At 41.2% G+C, this 17698-nt stretch overlaps 1 protein-coding gene across 6 annotated transcripts in view; it reads right to left on the reverse strand.

Moving 5' to 3' along the window:
* Positions 1-17698, reverse strand: part of ARHGAP6 (Rho GTPase activating protein 6) — a 542861-nt gene that overhangs the window by 45954 nt on the left and 479209 nt on the right. For all 6 annotated transcript variants that reach the window (XM_055563246.1, XM_055563245.1, XM_055563247.1 and 3 more), the window contains exons 3-5: positions 13038-13109; positions 5068-5324; positions 2396-2591 (exon numbers count right to left, since the gene is read on the reverse strand). In XM_055563246.1, coding sequence (XP_055419221.1) covers positions 2396-2591; positions 5068-5324; positions 13038-13109 — 525 coding nt within the window. The remainder of the gene's footprint in view (positions 1-2395; positions 2592-5067; positions 5325-13037; positions 13110-17698) is intronic.

Genomic DNA, 17698 nt, shown 5'->3' on the forward strand with positions numbered 1-17698 from the left:
ACCCCAGCCACCTGAATCTCAGGCTTAGGGAATTCAAGTAACGAGGGCAGGCATAATAAATCGGCGCCCCGCCCCCAACGGAGACAGAAGAGTCCGACTCTTCGTTATGTTGTCTGGTTTTTTGTTTGTTTGTTTTTGTTTGAAATGTGTGGTTCAGAGAAAGCAAGGATGGTTAAGGAAGTCTGGCCTAATAGTAGAGAAAGCATTTGGTGAAGTAGAAGTGGGGAAGGGTAGTGTACAGGAATATAGATGGAGTCAAGACTACTGTCCAAGACCGGTTTTTTTTTTCCCTCTCTCTCCATTTTTTTTTGTTTTGTTTTATTATTGTGTGTGTAAGTCCAAGACTGATTTGAGAGAGAATGAAAAGATCTTTGACAAATATCTATAAGGCTAAACTGACTCAAACTCTCTGCTATCCATTTCAAAAACTGGCAAATAAAGTCTTACAAAAATTGCTTTTGAAGTTTGCCCTTTTTTTGTGATTAAGATTAATATCTATTTGAATTTGAGCCTGTCTCTTATTTTTTCCAGAGCCATTTGGTCTAAGCATCATGGAAACTCAGAACAGAATCAGGACCTTGAAAGACCATGCAGGTTATCTTCTTTCCTTTAGGCCCTAAAGTGCACTGTGACTATTTCCCGCACCACCCCCGCCCCATGAACTGCCCTGGTTTTCAGTAATCTTAAAGGAAATGCTATTTCACAAATTAAAATTCATGAAAATTTATTTTCCAACAGAAAATATAAAGACATGCCAAGTTTTCTTTCACAAAAGCAGTTACTCAAACTGTCACTGCAATTTTGCATGATTGGAGTAGAATTTTCTCATTTAGAATTCTTTAAAGTGCCTATGGTTACTCTCTACATTCCTTACAAGGAAAAATTATAATTATAAAAGTATGAGTCGCTTTTTCTACCTCATAGCAAAGTATAGGCTGAATTTATGTATTCATGGTACTGAACTCTTTACTTGCTAAGCTATTTTGAAAAATAATTTTGTTCATGTAATACGATTGAACATTTACATTGTTATCATGATACTAAGTTTTGGGAATTCCAAATGTCTAAGATACTTTTCTTGATGTCTAGTTTATCTTCTAAGGAGAAGACACAGATAAACAAACACATGAACATACATACATACATCTACATATTAAAATTTTGTATAAGCAAAGTTTTAATACATATTAATTATATTAAGTCACTCATATGTTATCTAGTGATTTCCATATATAACAAGTTGATTAATTTTTGTAAAGCCCCACTTTTATTAGAAATAGATGAGAATGTTAATGTAGTTATGTCTATATATCTTCAGGATTTGTTTTTCTGTTTCTGTTTTCTTTATTATGATGAGTACATCACTTTTATAGTAAAAAGGTAATTACAGTGATGTATGTGAATTATTTCTCAATAAAACTGGAAAAAAGAAGCAATTAATAAACTCTTCTCATTCCATAAAATGCTTGCTAACATTATAGCAAACAAATTCAGGTTGTAGACATGGCAGTTTGATGAGCCAAAAGTCTAAAGTTCAACAAAGATTTTAAAGAACCGTACATAGCTTTAAAGTCAGCATATTAAGTGGAACTGAGTTGCCAAAAGGGGTACGATGAAGAAATTTTAAGTGGACATCTTTCCACAAAAATGCAAATAACAATAGAGAAAACTATTGTCCAAAACTACATATTTTCTATTCACTTAAGGAATGGTTTCCCGATTTCTTCTTTTAAGAAGTTGATTCTTTCTTTTAAAGGAAGCCTTGAGTAACCTCAACATGTAAAGAACATAGAAGTGGCTCTGCTTTGTTTAAAGGAGGTCCTGAGGATAACCCCAGAGAAGGCAATGGCACCCCACTCCAGTACTCTTGCCTGGAAAATCCCATGGATGGAGGAGCCTGGTAGGCTGCAGTCCATGGGTTCACTATAAGTCGGACACGACTGAGCAACTTCACTTTTACTTTTCACTTCCATGCATTGGAGAAGGAAATGGCAACCCACTCCAGTGTTCTTGCCTGGAGAATCCCAGGGACGGGGGAGCCTGGTGGGCTGCCGTCTATGGGGTCGCACAGGGTCGGACACGACTGAAGTGACTTAGCAGCAGCAGCAGAGGATAACCCAGCCCAACATGCCTTGTCCTCCCTTCAATTTCCTGTCTCCAGTGTCACTTCTGAGGACTCTTTGGCTCTAGGGAGTTTGAATATCATCAAGTTTATCCCCCCCTCATATCTTGTTTATCCCTACTGGGGTTATGCCAACACTATGTAAACTTTCTTCACAAAGGAAATTTCGATCTAGAGCCTGATCAAATGAATATAGAATTGAAATTGAGTGTTTAAATGAATGATGCTTGAATACATGAAAGTACTTGATCGCTGACACACAACTCTGCTTACCATGTTTTTCAAGATGTTGACAGCAGCTGTCCACCAGCCTCGGGACCTGCCTGTAAATAGGATTCAGGCTGAGTTTCTTATCTCTGGCTTTTTCTTTTTTATTTTGAGCCTCAGCAGGCAAGGAGAGCTGTAATGCTTCCAGCAGTCGAGACTGATTGTCATCAAGATCGGTGATAGAATCCACTGACATTGCACCCTGCAAATTATACACAGACATGAACAAAGAGTACAGATGGAGAAAATAAAAACTGCTTCGCCCAATGCTGTCCAATAAATACTTTTGCCCACTTAAAATTATACTGTTTAATTATGCTGTTTCTATTTTAAAAGGAAAAAAACCAAACACCTTTTGAAAAAGTTAGGAAACCTTCACGACATAGGGTAAGGTACTGACAGTTACAATTTCAACAATAGACAACTTTTTCCAAATGGAAGACAAGAGATGGCAAACATACAATTAAAATAGTTTGACCCAACCACTTCATTCCTTGAAACAAGAAAAAAAATATCACATACTTGATGAATGAGGTAAAGTCAGAGAACACTTGTGAATTATAAAAAAACAACAACAATTCAACTATGGCTCTAGAAAGCAGATTTTAAAATAGGATTCCATAAACAGTCTTAGTTTGGTTTTCCCCAGAAGTGGCACAATGTACTTTATTAGGGGAACAGTCCCAGGAGATAGCTGTAGGGGAGTGGGGAAATGAGAAAGGGAAGTGAAGGCAGCCAGCGAAGGGAGCCTCGCCAAGCCCGTGACAGACCTGTGCACAGCTGGAGCCCAACTGCCCTGGGAACCTGGACGATCGTGTCGGTCATGTACCTCAGAGCTATTCCTGCTAAGGAGTGAGGGAGCTGAAGTATTTACCACAAGTCTCCAGAGTCATTGATTAAGGGCAACTTCTGGCAGGGGTAGGGAGGCGACATTAATGTCTTCCTACTTGCAGGCTGTCATCTGCACGGTGGGTGTCTCTGGCCATCAGAGAGAGCCTCCAGCCAAGAGATGAGGTCAATGACAGGTGGAAAAAAGGCTGGAACGCTAGGAATGGTAAGAGCTGAGGGTAAGGGCACAGGGCACCAATGATGTCTGTATGGCCACCCACTCTTTGATGAAACCTAGAGGAAGAGGTTGGCAGCTGGTGTCTTAGCAAGGCCTGGACAGAGGGGAGGGCATTGGGGAGGCCCATTGCCTGGGCTCTAGAGTCTCAGAAAGCTCATACATGGCATTTCAGTGTCATTGCCTTGTAGACTTATACACACAGTCTGAGAGATTATGATGGGACTGGAAGAACACTTCCATCATGCAAATTCAAATATTCCAGGATGCTGTCCTTTCTTCAATTGTAAACACAGGGAAACCCTGGAAACACCGGTGGGTGGCTCAGGTGCCCCTGAATCTTGGAGAGGTTCTAAATGTTGGAGGCTGACTGAGCATTGTGGATGTTAACTGGGAAGTGTCTGGGGTTTTAACTAGGGTAGGAGTTGATGGCTGGAGATGGCAGATTTGGGCTTTCAGGCAAGAGGAAAAGGAGAGATCTCTCAGTGACCCAGGAAGTTTCAGAGATATTTATCTCCTGATTCAGCTAATCATCAACAAATTTGCCTAGAAACTCAGCTTTCCTGGATTGAAATGTGAAATCTGAAGTGCTAGATAATAGCACAGTGCCTGGAACACGGTACTCACTTAATAAATGGAGCCATATTACTGTGTGCTATGCTAAGTCGCTTCAATTGTGTCTGACTCTTTGTGACCCCATGAACTGCAGCCCGTCAAGTTCCTCTGTCCATGGGATTCTCCAGGCAAGAATACTGGAGTGGGTTGTCATGCCCTCCTCCAGGGGAATCTTCCTGACTCAGGGATTGAACCCATGTCTCTTATATCTCCTGAATTGGCAGGCAGGTTCTTTACCACTAGCACTACCTACCATGTTATTACAGTATTGATTTGAAAGAGGATATGTGTGTGTGTGTTTCTCCAGTTATGTTGGAGAAAAAACCCACGCCCTATTGATAAGAAAAAATCTCATTGTTTACGAAGTAAGTGTAAGTAAGTGTTAGTAGCTCAGTCCTGTTTGATGCTTGGCAACAACCCCATGGACTGCAGCCTGCCAGGCTTCTCTGTCCATGGGATTCTCCAGGTAAGAATACTGGAATGGGTAGCCATTCCCTTCTCCAGGGGATCTTCCCCACCCAGGGGTCGAACCTGAGTCTCCTGCATTGCAGGCAGCTTCTTTATCATCTGAGCCACCAGGGAAGCCCTGCTTATGAAGACCAGTAGCAAATTTACTTAGCCAGGCATAGTTCTTAGATGAGATGAAGAGATTAACAAAAACACTTGGCCCTGCCCTCAAGCCTCACAGTCTCACCGGAAATTTCTGGTAACAACAGAAGATCACAGTAGAGCAGGATCAGTGGTGATGTTGTAGAATGTTCTGAATATCATGGGTAACCAAGGAGAGGCACCCAACACCTCTGAAAGGGGTCAGGGAAAGGTTGTGAGGGTGTGTCAGGTGTCTTGGGGCCAGCGCAAATTCTCCCTGAATGGGGTTGTTGACAGATACTTGGACACAAACTGTATTTCCAGTTTTCACATAGGCCAAGACTCAGAGAATAACCTTAGAGCTTTTCCGTTGTCCTAACTTCAGTGTCAGAGACATCACTGGCCAACTCACCCTCCTCCTGGGCCGAGGAGCCGGCTCCGGGGTATTGGGAGACGTTGACTCATTCGGTGTTTCCGAGGTGGAGCTGAGAGATGAGTTACTGCTTGAGAGTTCTTTGTTTTGTCTTTTATTTCCAAATGGGAGGAGGGAAGCCACAAAATCGGAGGCATCCTTGTGCTCGTCCCTCTGCGAGTCCTGCTTGAGTTTATAGGCCCGGTCATTTGCGATAACTTGGGATAAGGGCATTCCAAACGCTTGTGGGATGAACTCTGGAATCAAAAGAACAAACATTCAGAGGAAGAGCAGACCAGGGAAGACTGTCAGTCATGTTGCAGATTGAAGGGCAGACATATTCAAATGACTATTTTCTGAAGAACTGATTCATCCAAAAAATATAGAGGTGACTTTTGGGTTTGTCAGAGAGGCCAAAGTTTCTATCTCAGTAAAAGAAAGTCTGTTTGTTTAAAGAACAAGGGTTTTAGAAATCTAGGCTTCCAGCTTTTCTCCATGTATCTCAAGAATGTTTAAAGGAAATAACTTTATAAAGAAAGGTGACATTTTTGATAGGATGAACATGGTCTATACAGGCCATGGAATTCTCCAGGCCAGAATACTGGAGTGAGTAGTCTTTCCCTTCTCCAGGGGATCTTTCCAACCTAGGGATTGAACCCAGGTCTCCAGCATCAGGCGCATTCTTTACTAGCTGAGCCACAAGGGAAGCCCAAGAATACTAGAGTGGTTGGCCTATTCCTTTTCCAGTGGATCTTCTTGACCCAGGAATCGAACTGGGGTCTCCTGCATTGCAGGCAGGTTCTTTACTAACTGAGCTATCAGGGAAGCCCCCTATAAGTACACCATTTTACAGACTTAAGTCTTTGATTGATGTCTCAAGAACCCCCAAAGCTTACAAGGCCTGAGAAGACTCTGTGCATATACATTCATTCAACAGGCACTTACTGAATACCTATATGTACTGTGTCAAGCTATGCAGTGGGGAGTATGCTCTTGCAGGCTTCACAATGTGGGGTGGGGTAAGGAAGTAGAGAATCAGATACATAAATAATTATAATTGAGTCTATCATGTGCTATACTGGCTTCCTTGGTGACTTAGTGATAAAGAACCCGCCTGCCAATGCAGGAGACCTGGGTTCGATCCCCTCTGCGTAGGGAAGAGCCCCTGGAGGAGGGCATCACAACTCACTCCAGGATTCTTGCCTGGAGAATCCCATGGACAGCGGAGCCTGGTGGGCTATAGTCTACGAGGTCTCAAAAGAGTCAGACACAACTGATTGACTAAACCACCACCACACGGGCTGTTAAGAGAGATGCAGAAAGCCTGAAATTCAAGTAAGTGGTTACACTTTGAAGTTCCAAGTCAAAGACCAGCGCCTGAAATGACAACCCAAGAGGCAGAGGAGCAGCTGGGGAAGGAGTTTGTTCAGTTCTTTCTTTGTGTTTTTTGTCCCCACGTGCTGCCTCCAGTTGCTGGGCTTGTGCTGTCACTCTCGTGATCTACATTCAAGCCATTCTCCTGGCCACACACAGAAGTGGATTCTCAGCACCAACTATCTGGTGAAGGGCCCAGGATATAATTTGTTACATCCTCCAGGAAGGACAATTTTGGGGAAGGAGCATCATGGAGATGGAGACAGTCGCATTCTGGATCTCTAGAGTAAATCCATTTGTATATACACACATTGTAAGCACACCAGTCCTTAGGGCCAGGCATTTTATTGGTAATATTTTAAATTCAGGCTGAAAAGCATTAATAATTAAATTAAATGGATTATTTCTTTGAGGCTCAAAATTACACCTCCTAGCAGCAGAAACTGGAGTCTAGCCTCGCCCTTGTTTTTATAACCCTTGTGAATAAAACCAGAATGATCAAGGGAAAACAATTCAAAGGTTGAAAAGGCGAACATTAAATCAGGTGGAAAGAGGCTCTAAAAGGTTTTCCCCTTTGATCCATGGCAACGCTTGAACATCACCGGGCTAGTACTCAAATCTGCAGTAAAAGCAGAAATGGCACTTGAAAAGTCTGCACCTCTTGTTCTGTCAAAACATGCAATTTATTTTGAAGTGAAAAACCAAAACTTCCACATTTCTGGATTTTCAGAAGCTGCTTCTCACCCTCTATCACCAAACTAGTCGGCACATGATGATACAAAAAATAATTTAGGCATTTCTTTTGAGGATCAATGTGGCCAGGCTAGTAAGATCCAATAGTCACTACTGGTAAAAAGTCATTTTCACTATAGCAAAATTAGAGCCCAAACAGGCAGCTCAGGATTTATTGTGTCTATCAGTGCTATCTTGTCTATGGGAATAATCAAATAGTTTTCCTTCAGAAAGGTTGGGGCAAGTCTAGGAACATGTATATGGCAAGGCTGATAGCTATTTGGAATACATAAAAACTTTTGGAGAGTAATAACACCAGAAAGGACATTGATAAATGTATCAAATGACCTGTGTCTGCTCAAGTAGGTATATTCATAGCAGGGATTTAATATGACATGAGGAGTATTGATTTCTTTTCGAGACATGTTATCCATATAAAGGGAACCAACCAGCTTCAGCTAGAGATTTCTAATATCCTTGGCAAAAAAGAAGAAATATGGTTTCCTTCGGTATCTGACATTTTTCATATCTAAAAGTCTGTTGCTCTACTTGTAAATTGGAATCATGGAATACAAATGAAGCAGATGGAATACATAAAGTCATTCTCCCCACATGACTCTTTCACTTCTCTTTTCTTTCCATTCAAGAGATGTAGCCACCTATAACAGGTTTTTATTTCTCTCTAATAGGCTTTCTTCCCTGGCTGAGTTTATTTATTCTTTCAGTGGTAGTGTTTTGATCTAATCTCTTTAATTTCTCATTGCTTTCTCCGGAGAACTCTCACAAGCTTGAGAGAGGAGATAGATCTCTCTATGCCCTGAACTTGTATCATAGCGTCTAGTCACTGGAAAGTTCTCGGCAGGGTTCCTTGCATATAATTGCTTCTCGAAATGTGGTTATTGTAAAAGTGAGGATTCAGCCCAACTGGGTTGAGCAAATCCTTCCTTTTTGTGTAAATAAAGTGCTGGGCACAGGCTTATCTGTGGGCTCGAACCTCTTCTGTTGGAGGGAAAAGGAACCCTGTGGACTCTGTGCTGATAGATGTTAATAAAATTGATAATGGGTTTTTCAAACCATAAAGACATTAACCAAGAGTCAGTGTTCTGGGGCCAGAGACAGTGTGTATCACGTTCTGATCTATTTGTGCTTCCTGAGGAGATGGCATCCCCTGCCATCCTCACTGCAGACTGTCTCCGTTGCCTCCCCGTGGTCCTGAGCCCCTGGAGGTGGTGTGCTGATCTCTCAGCTCCCTGCAGCAATTTCCAGATCCTTCCGTCCCACTGCATGGCTGAAACCTGGGGCTGCAAGCTTCCTTGGCACCCCTGCTCATTGCTATCTTCTGTCCCGGCAGTCAGAACTCTTGGCCACCATCCCAGGAGACGTGGATGTCTACCTAAATGACCCATCTGATTCTCTGTCCTCACATCTCCTCGACTTCCTCCTCCTCTTCTCTTTTCCTGCATGCCGCCTTTTTCACCAGCTCCCTCGGTCCCAATCCTGGACCTTACCTTCACCAGAACTAAGTGCAGGGCAGCAAAAGAGACACAGATGTAAAGAAGAGACGTTTGAACTCAGAGGGAGAAGGAGCAGGCAGGATGATTTGAGAGAATAGCACTGAAACATATATATTACCATATGTAAAATAGATAGCCAGTGGGAGTTTGATGTATGATGCAGGGCACCCAAAGCCAGTGCTCTGGGACAATCTGGAGGGATGGGGTAGGGAGGAGAGGGCTGGGGTTCAGGATGGAGGGGACACATGTATGCCTATGGCCGTTTCATGTTGATGTATGGCAAAAACCATCACAATACTGTAAAGCAATTATCCGCCAATTAAAACAAATTAAAATTTAAAAAAAAAATAGATTAAAAAAAAGCGATCTGGCATCTGGATTCAGGCTTCCTCCCTCCACTGTTGTCTCACACCTCCAACCCAGATCATGTTTTACACTGCGGTGTGACAGTCCTTTCAAAGATACCATTAAGCCATCCCTCCTTAATTTAAAGACTAGTAACAAATACTTGATGTTTCAACTGTTACTTAATATGACACAGAATGAAGTTGTATCAACTATTCTTCTATAGGGGCTACTTCACAGTTCACATGTAGTAACACGTCTAGACAGGGAGGGACAATAAAACATGGCATGATGTCATTTCAGCATAAAGAAAGGTGCTAGACCTGAACTATCACCAGAGTTTACGTCGATAAACATATGGCATCATCTGAAAATATCCTGTAGAGTGGGGACCTAGCTCCCAGACTTAGGCTGTGGTAAAACCTATTCCCCTTGTGCTCTGATTAGGAACAATATTAACTGGAACAAAGCAGCTATTTTTAAACCTTTTTTTTTTTCCCCCAAAGTGATTCTTTTTGACAGAAGAAAGAAATTTTCTGAAGTTCTGAAAGTTGAAAAAATACTTTTGGGATGCCAAGTAATTTAACTAAGAGAAATGAAGGACTTGGAAGTATTCTGTATGAAAATATATGTTTTCTGAACCAGCATCAATCCTGGTTTCCAGATGGAAATCATATATGGGCACTGCTTAAAGTGGCAGGAGGGACACAGAAGTGTCACAGGATCTGCTGCATATTATGTTAAGGCAATTTAGTAAAACACAGGACATGATTCAGTCTGATTGAATCAATTAATATAGCAGCAAATCAAACATTTAATGAATCACTCTATTGGGAGAGCAATTTGATTCTAAAAAGCTGCTCCTATCTATTTTTAGATGACTTAACCCAAAAGGTCATTTAGAGTTTCCTGTTTTCCTTCTTTTACTCTTGAATTCAAATGATTGTCATTTTTCACATGTGCAGCTGTTATGAACCCAAATGGTAATATTGGAATGGAAGAAAACAACATGAACTGGCCACAACTGTGAGAGCCCTGCGCACTGCTCCATCACACCCTGGTTCCCAGGACATCCATGCGATGGACGTGTGGCCATACACAGGACTTTCTAGTCAGGAAAAAGCCATGTCATTAAGCTTGACTTAAGCCTAGGATATCATCTTTTTAACTATCAAAGCTACAAACAAACAAACACAACCACCTCTTATGCCATATATCTTGATATTTCTTTCCTTAGTTGGATGCATGATGTATCCTTTCCTTGGAATCACCAGAATCCGCCTTCCTTTTCCCAGCCAGCACACCGTGCAACCTCATAGAACACTGCCAAATTTTCATTGAGCCTATATAATATCTAAATACGATTTGGTCTGAAAAATGTATACTAGCCCAGTGCATACTGGTTGATTACTTCCCCTGGCCCTTCCTGCCCAACCCTTACTTCCTGCTGTTTTCTTATATGGAGAGGCACACATACATCTCCCTCTGCTGAGGGAATTAAAACATCTGCAAAAAAAAAGAAATGCTCATTCTGTTTCATTTAACACGAATGGGCACTTCTGAAGAATCACCTCAAATCTACATTTTGAGTGTTCAGATCCCAGTACCAATATCATCATCCTAGAATAAACAACTTTAAAGATAACACATTACTAATATCAGTCTGGATGATCCCTTTAATAAATCTATAACACCGAGGATTACTCTAATCTAACGAGATAAAGATGGCCCATGGCAGGAATAGGATGAGTAAAAACTCTAGTTTAAAAAAGCTACCCTGGCTACTAATATTCATTTAAAATATAAGGCCATGAATTTATGAATTAATTGAACAGAACACAATTTTTCAGACAATGATGGGTAGCTGAAGAAGAGCAAATATTGTTTGCATTCATTATGCTAGCATTAGATTCTGCTACAGTAGACTGTGCCCTGATGAGTAAACTGGTTAGTATGGACCAGAGTTCTCATCTTAGAAGGTGCACATTGGTAGTTATAAAATGACTCATGCCCAGTACCTATAGAGACCAATGGGGTCAGATTTTCAGGGGCACTGGGATATTTAAAGGCTTCACAAATTATTCTACAAATACAATGTAGTCAGGGGCAGGGATCCTTGATATTTAAATGTCCTTTCCTCCAGCTGGAGGTAAACATTTGAAATGTCTGGAGATATTCTGGTTGGGGGCAGTGGTACTGGCATCGAGTGGTAGAGACCAGGAATGCTTATATTAAACATCTCAGACAATGTGCAGGACAGCCCCCACAGCAAAGAATTGTTTCGTAGAAAATGTCAACAGTCCCAAGATTGAGATATCATGCTCTAAGGGAAGTAAAACACTAGTTTTCTATTCTCTAGAATTCTTTTTTAAATTTTATTTTTAAAATTTATTTTTTAATTGGAGTAAAGTTGCTTTACAATATTGTGATGGGTTCTGCCATGTGACAATGGAAATCAACCGTCATTATACATATATCATACATATATATCATATATATCACCTCCCTCTTGAGTCTCCCTCCCCTCCCACCACCCCACCTCTCTAGATCATCACAGAGTGTCTGCAACTTCTCGCCAGCTATCAGTTTCATACATGGTAGTCTATATATGTCTATGCTACTTTCTCCATTCGTCCCACTCTTTCCTTCCCTCACTGTGTCCATAAGTCTGTTCTCTATATTTGCATTTCCATTCCTTCCCTGCAAATAGGTTCATCAATACCATTTTTTTCTATTAGGATTCTTTATCTCTTTTTAGTCCAAGAACCAGATGTCATGGCCCTTTAGGCACAATTCAAGATATGGGTGTAGAGTCTGGGATCAGTGGTGTATCTAGGTCTTGTCTAATACTTATCACAATGCATTTATTTTTATACCTTTGATTTCATTGCCTTTCATTACTTTTAAGCAGAAATGTGATCATTATATAAAAGAACTCCAAGGCAAGACATATGGCCTCCCTTACTCAACATTCATTCACTATGACACATAAAATGGAAATACATTCATATGACCACACCACTCAGTAGTCATTTCATATGAAGACATAGAAACAAGCCACAAAAAGATATACTGGGCTAATGGGGCCCAGGTGCCCATTATGTGGGCTCAATGAATATTAGTTAAAAAGGAACACAAATACCTCTGCTGCTGCTGCTGCTAAGTTGCTTCAGTCATGTCCGACTGTGTGCGACCCCATAGATGGCAGCTGACCAGGCTCCGCCATCCCTGGGGTTCTCCAGGCAAGAACACTGGAGTGGGTTGCCATTTCCTTCTCCAATGCATGAAAGTGGAAAGTGAAAGTGAAGTCGCTCAGTCATGTCCGACTCTTCGAGACCCCATGGACTGCAGCCCACCAGGCTCCTCCGTCCATGGGATTTTTCAGGCAAGAGTACTGGAGTGGGGTGCCATTGCCTTCTCCGCCAAATACCTCTGACAGAGTGGCTAAACTATTGGTTTCCTAAATATCCACAGAAGGGGACAGTATGAAGAGAGTCAACCATCCCCAAAACCCACAGGGCAAAAAAAATGAGCATGCTGTGATCTAACATTAAAATGCTGACAACAGCTCATCTTCACTAACCATGAGGATGAGACTATTTCTTTCCAGTAGAAATGGTAGGCGAATCCAAACTCTTTGTCATTCAACTAGCCCTGCCTAACTATCTAGATTTGCCAGACAGCTGGTTAGCGTTAGAGATGCTATCCATGGCTACTCAACCCAGGTTTTCCTTATACACTGCTGATTGGCCAGCTTCATAATTGGAACCATGAACTTGGCATGAATCATACTTTGCTCAAACCAATTGAACTCATCAGTTCAGTACAGGGCCACTCGAACACAAAAGAGTACACCCAAACAGCCTTTAATGGCATTCCACTGTAGACATCCAGTTTACATAATAGAGTTGAACCACGTAAATCAATGCAATTCAGAAACCCCAGCAAATTCAACCAGTATGCTCCATGGAAGACACATTTGCTTTAGTTCATTCTGTCTTTTACCTCTGTCTTTGTTTTTCTCCTTCCCGAGTGAATCCAGTTTCTTTCTCAAAGATTTCTTTCTCTTTTGTCCATCTGTAAATATTAAAAAAATGAAAAGTTGTAAAAACAAGCAGATAAATAACAGTTAACATTTTCAATAAATACATTTGAGCAGAAGTGTGACCTTTCACTTTACTCATAATTTGGCATTTTATTATTATTTTTTTAATTTGGCATTTTAAACAGAGTATTGGCCTTGAAAATACGTGAAAATTCTTAACTTGGGTTGAACATATAGCCAGAATCTTGGTGTGTGCTCTTTAATTCGATTTCAACCATGGAAAGTACAAGAAACTTATTTCCTTCAGAAGCCATTTAGTTTTGACACTTAGATATGTTTGCTTTTACTATTACATGAGTTTCTTCATATTTATGCAAACTAATGTCATCTCGAATTAAATCTCCATGAGAGGGGAGTCAACAGTACACACAGCTTTGACATCTATGAGCTAATAGAGTGTAACTGAATAAGGAAGTGAATTTGGGGTCCATAGAACTCAAATCTAATCATTGTTACACCATTTACTAATCTTGTGACTTTGGATAAGTCTCAGGGTCCTCATCTATAAAATGGGAATTTCATGGAGTTGTTGTGAAGACGAAATAAAATGTTGCATATAAAGTGCTTAATGGGGAGCCTGACACGTTCCATAAATTCAGATCTGCTCTCTTTCGGGGTGGGGGGGGTTTCATAGTATTCCATAGTATGGCTATACCATAACTTAATTAACCATCCCCCATCACCCCCACTGATGGACATTTGGGTTGTTTCTAATTTTTACTAGAATAAGTAAGGCATTTATCCTTTTAGCGTCTTATATATATGCACTTGCAACATATGGACTTCACTGGTGAACTCACTAAAGAATATAGATACCTTCTATATCAGTAGGCAGCTGCAAATGAACTCCTAGTATGTCATTATAAAATATTGGCAGTCATCATAGTGAGAATGTGTTTTGCAATAATGCAGCTGTCAACTTCATGTGTAGGAAGTGCAAATCAGGACTCTGCACTGCTACCCATCAGTAGAAATGCAGCCCATGCTGCAAGGAACCTTGGGTTTAAAAGGGGATTAAGAATTGTTATTTTTCACAAGATATCCTTAATAGTGTAGTAAAGCAAGAGATTGAGTCCAATACAACTTAAAGGCAAGACTGTTTTCAGGACAAGACAGACTAGGCATTCGTCAACAGAAATGAACATTCCTGGGATCCTCATGGGGCTGCAGATGTTCCCCGCACCCCCTCTCTGAATTTTTGGAGTCAGAAGACATCACAATATAATCAACAGGCACATGCAAGCCCTCTTTCCCTTCAGAAAGCAAAGGAATATACCCATAAAATGGACATAGTTCATGACAGTCTTCACTTTTGCAGTTATGAAATATGTAGGTAAATCAGTTGTGATGTGGCAAAGAGCCATCAATCTCTTTCATCATGTGTATGTTCTTATCTTCAGTATCTAAAAGATGATCTCACCACCGGGCCTACCATGATCTGTTACATCATATAAACATTAATCTCTATATGTTACATCATATAGACATCACAGACATTATCATATAGACATGTTATATCATATAGACATTAAACATACTAACTGCACACGATTCTAATCTGTTCTTCAAATAGAACTGACAGGTCTTTTACTTTGCAATGCTGTGGCCACCTGAAGCAAAGAGCCAACTCATTGGAAAAGATCCTGATGCTGGGAAAGATTGAAGGCAAAAAGAGAAAGGACAGCAGAGGATGAGATGGTTGGATAGCATCACCGACACAATGGAGATGAATTTGAGCAAACTCTGGGAGATAGTGAAGGACAGAGGAGTCTGGTGTGCTGTAGTCCATGGGGTCACAAAGGGTCAGACATGACTTAGCGACTGAACAACAACAATACTTTGTTCATCACTAGTTCATATCACCAATATATTTGACTATATTATGAGCATATTCTTTTAAAAATTCTATCATCTCTTCGTTTTAATAGTTGAGCCAGAAGAAAAATTAAACCATATATTAAATCCTAAGGGATTTATTTTTCATAACCAGTGGACATATCCTAAATTTCAAGCAAGTTGTCAAAGAACCAGAATACATGTAGGATAGGAGACATTTTAAGATAGAACAACTTTTTAAAACTTTTTGTAATTAGAGGATGTAGGACATGTGTAGATGTGTATAAATATAAATATACAGTGTAAGTAATAATGAAGAAGTCAATTCTCACATAACCAGCAGCCAAGTTCAGATGTAGACTATTGCTAGTACCCGAGGAGCCTCCAGAGAGGGAATCATACTGAAGGTATTCTTTCTTGCCTCAATTACATATTTTATTCATTAATACTTGCTAAAATTCACACTGTTGAGGCAGGTAGTGAAAGTGTGTCACTCAGTTGTGTTCAAGTCTTGGCGAACCCCACCAGGCTCCTCTGTTCACTGAATTCTCCAGGCAAGAATACTGGAGTGGGTAGCCAATCCCTTCTCCAGGGGCTCTTCCCAACCCAGGAATTGAACCCGGGTCTCCTGCACTGCAGGCACATTCTTTAAAAATGTCCCTAATTAGACAGAGGTGAACGTTATTAATAGGCAACTAGACAAAATGATGGATGATGTGCAATAACATGTGAGGAGGCATGGCTTTAGCCATTTTCTCATTTAAAATCCTCAGGAAAAACAAACAGAGCTGTGCAATAAAACTGCTCACTCCTTCCTTGCGATCCATCAGTAGTTTTCTGATTGACTCTTTAGTTTTTGAAGAATGTTTTTTGTTCCCATAGAGCATAGAGAATCTGCTCAAGAGACTGCTATACCATGTACTTACAACCATACAGAACAGTTTATGTTCAACCCATCATTCCTCCGATGCCAGAAAGTGTGATAAGGGCCATTCTATCTTTTAAAGTAATTTAAGCTTCCTGTGGAGAAGGCAATGTACTCTTGCCTGAAAAATTCCATGGACGGAGGAGCCTGGTGGGCTGCAGTCCATGGGATCGTGAAGAGTCAGACATGACTGAGCGACTTCACTTTCACTTTTCACTTTCATGCATTGGAGAAGGAAATGGCAACCCACTCCAGTGTTCTTGCCTGGAGAATCCCAGGGACGGGGGAGCCTGGTGGGCTGCCGTCTATGGGCTCGCACAGAGTCAGACACGACTGAAGCGACTTAGCAGCAAGCTTCCTGACTATCCATGCTGCACAGCAATGTTTTCACAGTGCAAATAGTGATCAGCATATGCTTAGAACCAGACATGGAACAACTGACTGGTTCCAAATTGGGAAAGGAGTATGTCAAGGCTGTATATTGTCACCCTGCTTATTTAACTTATATACAGAGTACATCATGTGAAATGCCAGGCTGGATGAGTCACAAGCTGGAATCAAGATTGCTGGGAGAAATATCACATCTTTGGATGTGCAGACGATACCACTCTAATGGCAGAAAGTGAAGAGGAACTAAAGAGCCTCTTGATGAGGGTGAAAGAGAAGAGTGAAAAAGCTGGCTTGCAACCCAAAGTTAGAAAGAAAAAAAAAACAAACAAACTAAGATCATGACATCTAGTCCCATCACTTTATGGCAAATAGAAGGAAAAAAAGTAGAAGCAGTGAATATTTTATTCTTGGGTTCCAAAATCACTGAGGATGGTGAGTGCAGCCATGAAATTAAAAGAAGCTGTGACAAACCTAGACAGTGCATTAAGAAGCAAACACATCACCTTGCCAACAAAGGTCCACATAGTCAAAGGTATGGTTTTTCCAGTAGTCATGTACAGATGTGAAGGCTGGATCATAAAGAAGGCTGAGCACCAAAGAATTGATGCTTTTGAATTATGGTGCTGGAGAAGACTCTTGAGAGTGACTTGGACAGCAAGGAGCTCAAACTATTCAACCCTAAAGAAAATCAACTCTGAATATTCATTGGAAGGATTGTTGCTAAAGCTGAAACTTCAATACTTTGGTCACCTGATGCGAAGAGCTGACTCATTGGAAAAGAGCCCAATGCTGGGAAAGATTGAAAGCAAAAGGAGAAGGGGGTGGCAGAGGATGAGATGGTTAGATAGTATCACTGAATCAATGGACATGAATTTGAGCAAACTCTGGGAGATACTGGAGGACAGAGAAGCCTGGCATGCTGCAGTCCATGGAGTCACAAAGAGTCACCTCCCTCAAACAGACACCATATTTGACACCACAAAGAATCAGACACGACTTAGCAACTAAACAACAACAACAACAATATGCTTACTAACTGGTCCCAGAGTGGGCACTATCTTATGGACTACAGTGACCTGGAGAGAAAACTGGGGTCACACATCCTGATCAAAGGCATCTTGGAAAAAGCACTAGAGGATTGCCCTCCATGTTCCTGCAGGAGACCACATCCTAGATGGGAGAGCCCACAGACATACATGAAACAATAGCAGGTGGTAAGACAGCAAGCCTTCCACAGCCAAGTGACCAGAGGAAAGGAATCACCGGTATGGAGTGTGGTTAATCCAGCCATCTTGGGAGAGGCCAGTACCAAACTGGGTCTCTGGAGAGTTGAGAACAACAAAACATGAGCTTGTCCCTCTAGGAGAGGCTTTTCATGGTCTCACTTGCTGTCAGGTAGTGGTGGTTTCT

This window comes from Bubalus kerabau, chromosome X (genome assembly GCF_029407905.1).
Source record: "Bubalus kerabau isolate K-KA32 ecotype Philippines breed swamp buffalo chromosome X, PCC_UOA_SB_1v2, whole genome shotgun sequence".
Classification (NCBI taxonomy): domain Eukaryota; kingdom Metazoa; phylum Chordata; class Mammalia; order Artiodactyla; family Bovidae; genus Bubalus; species Bubalus kerabau.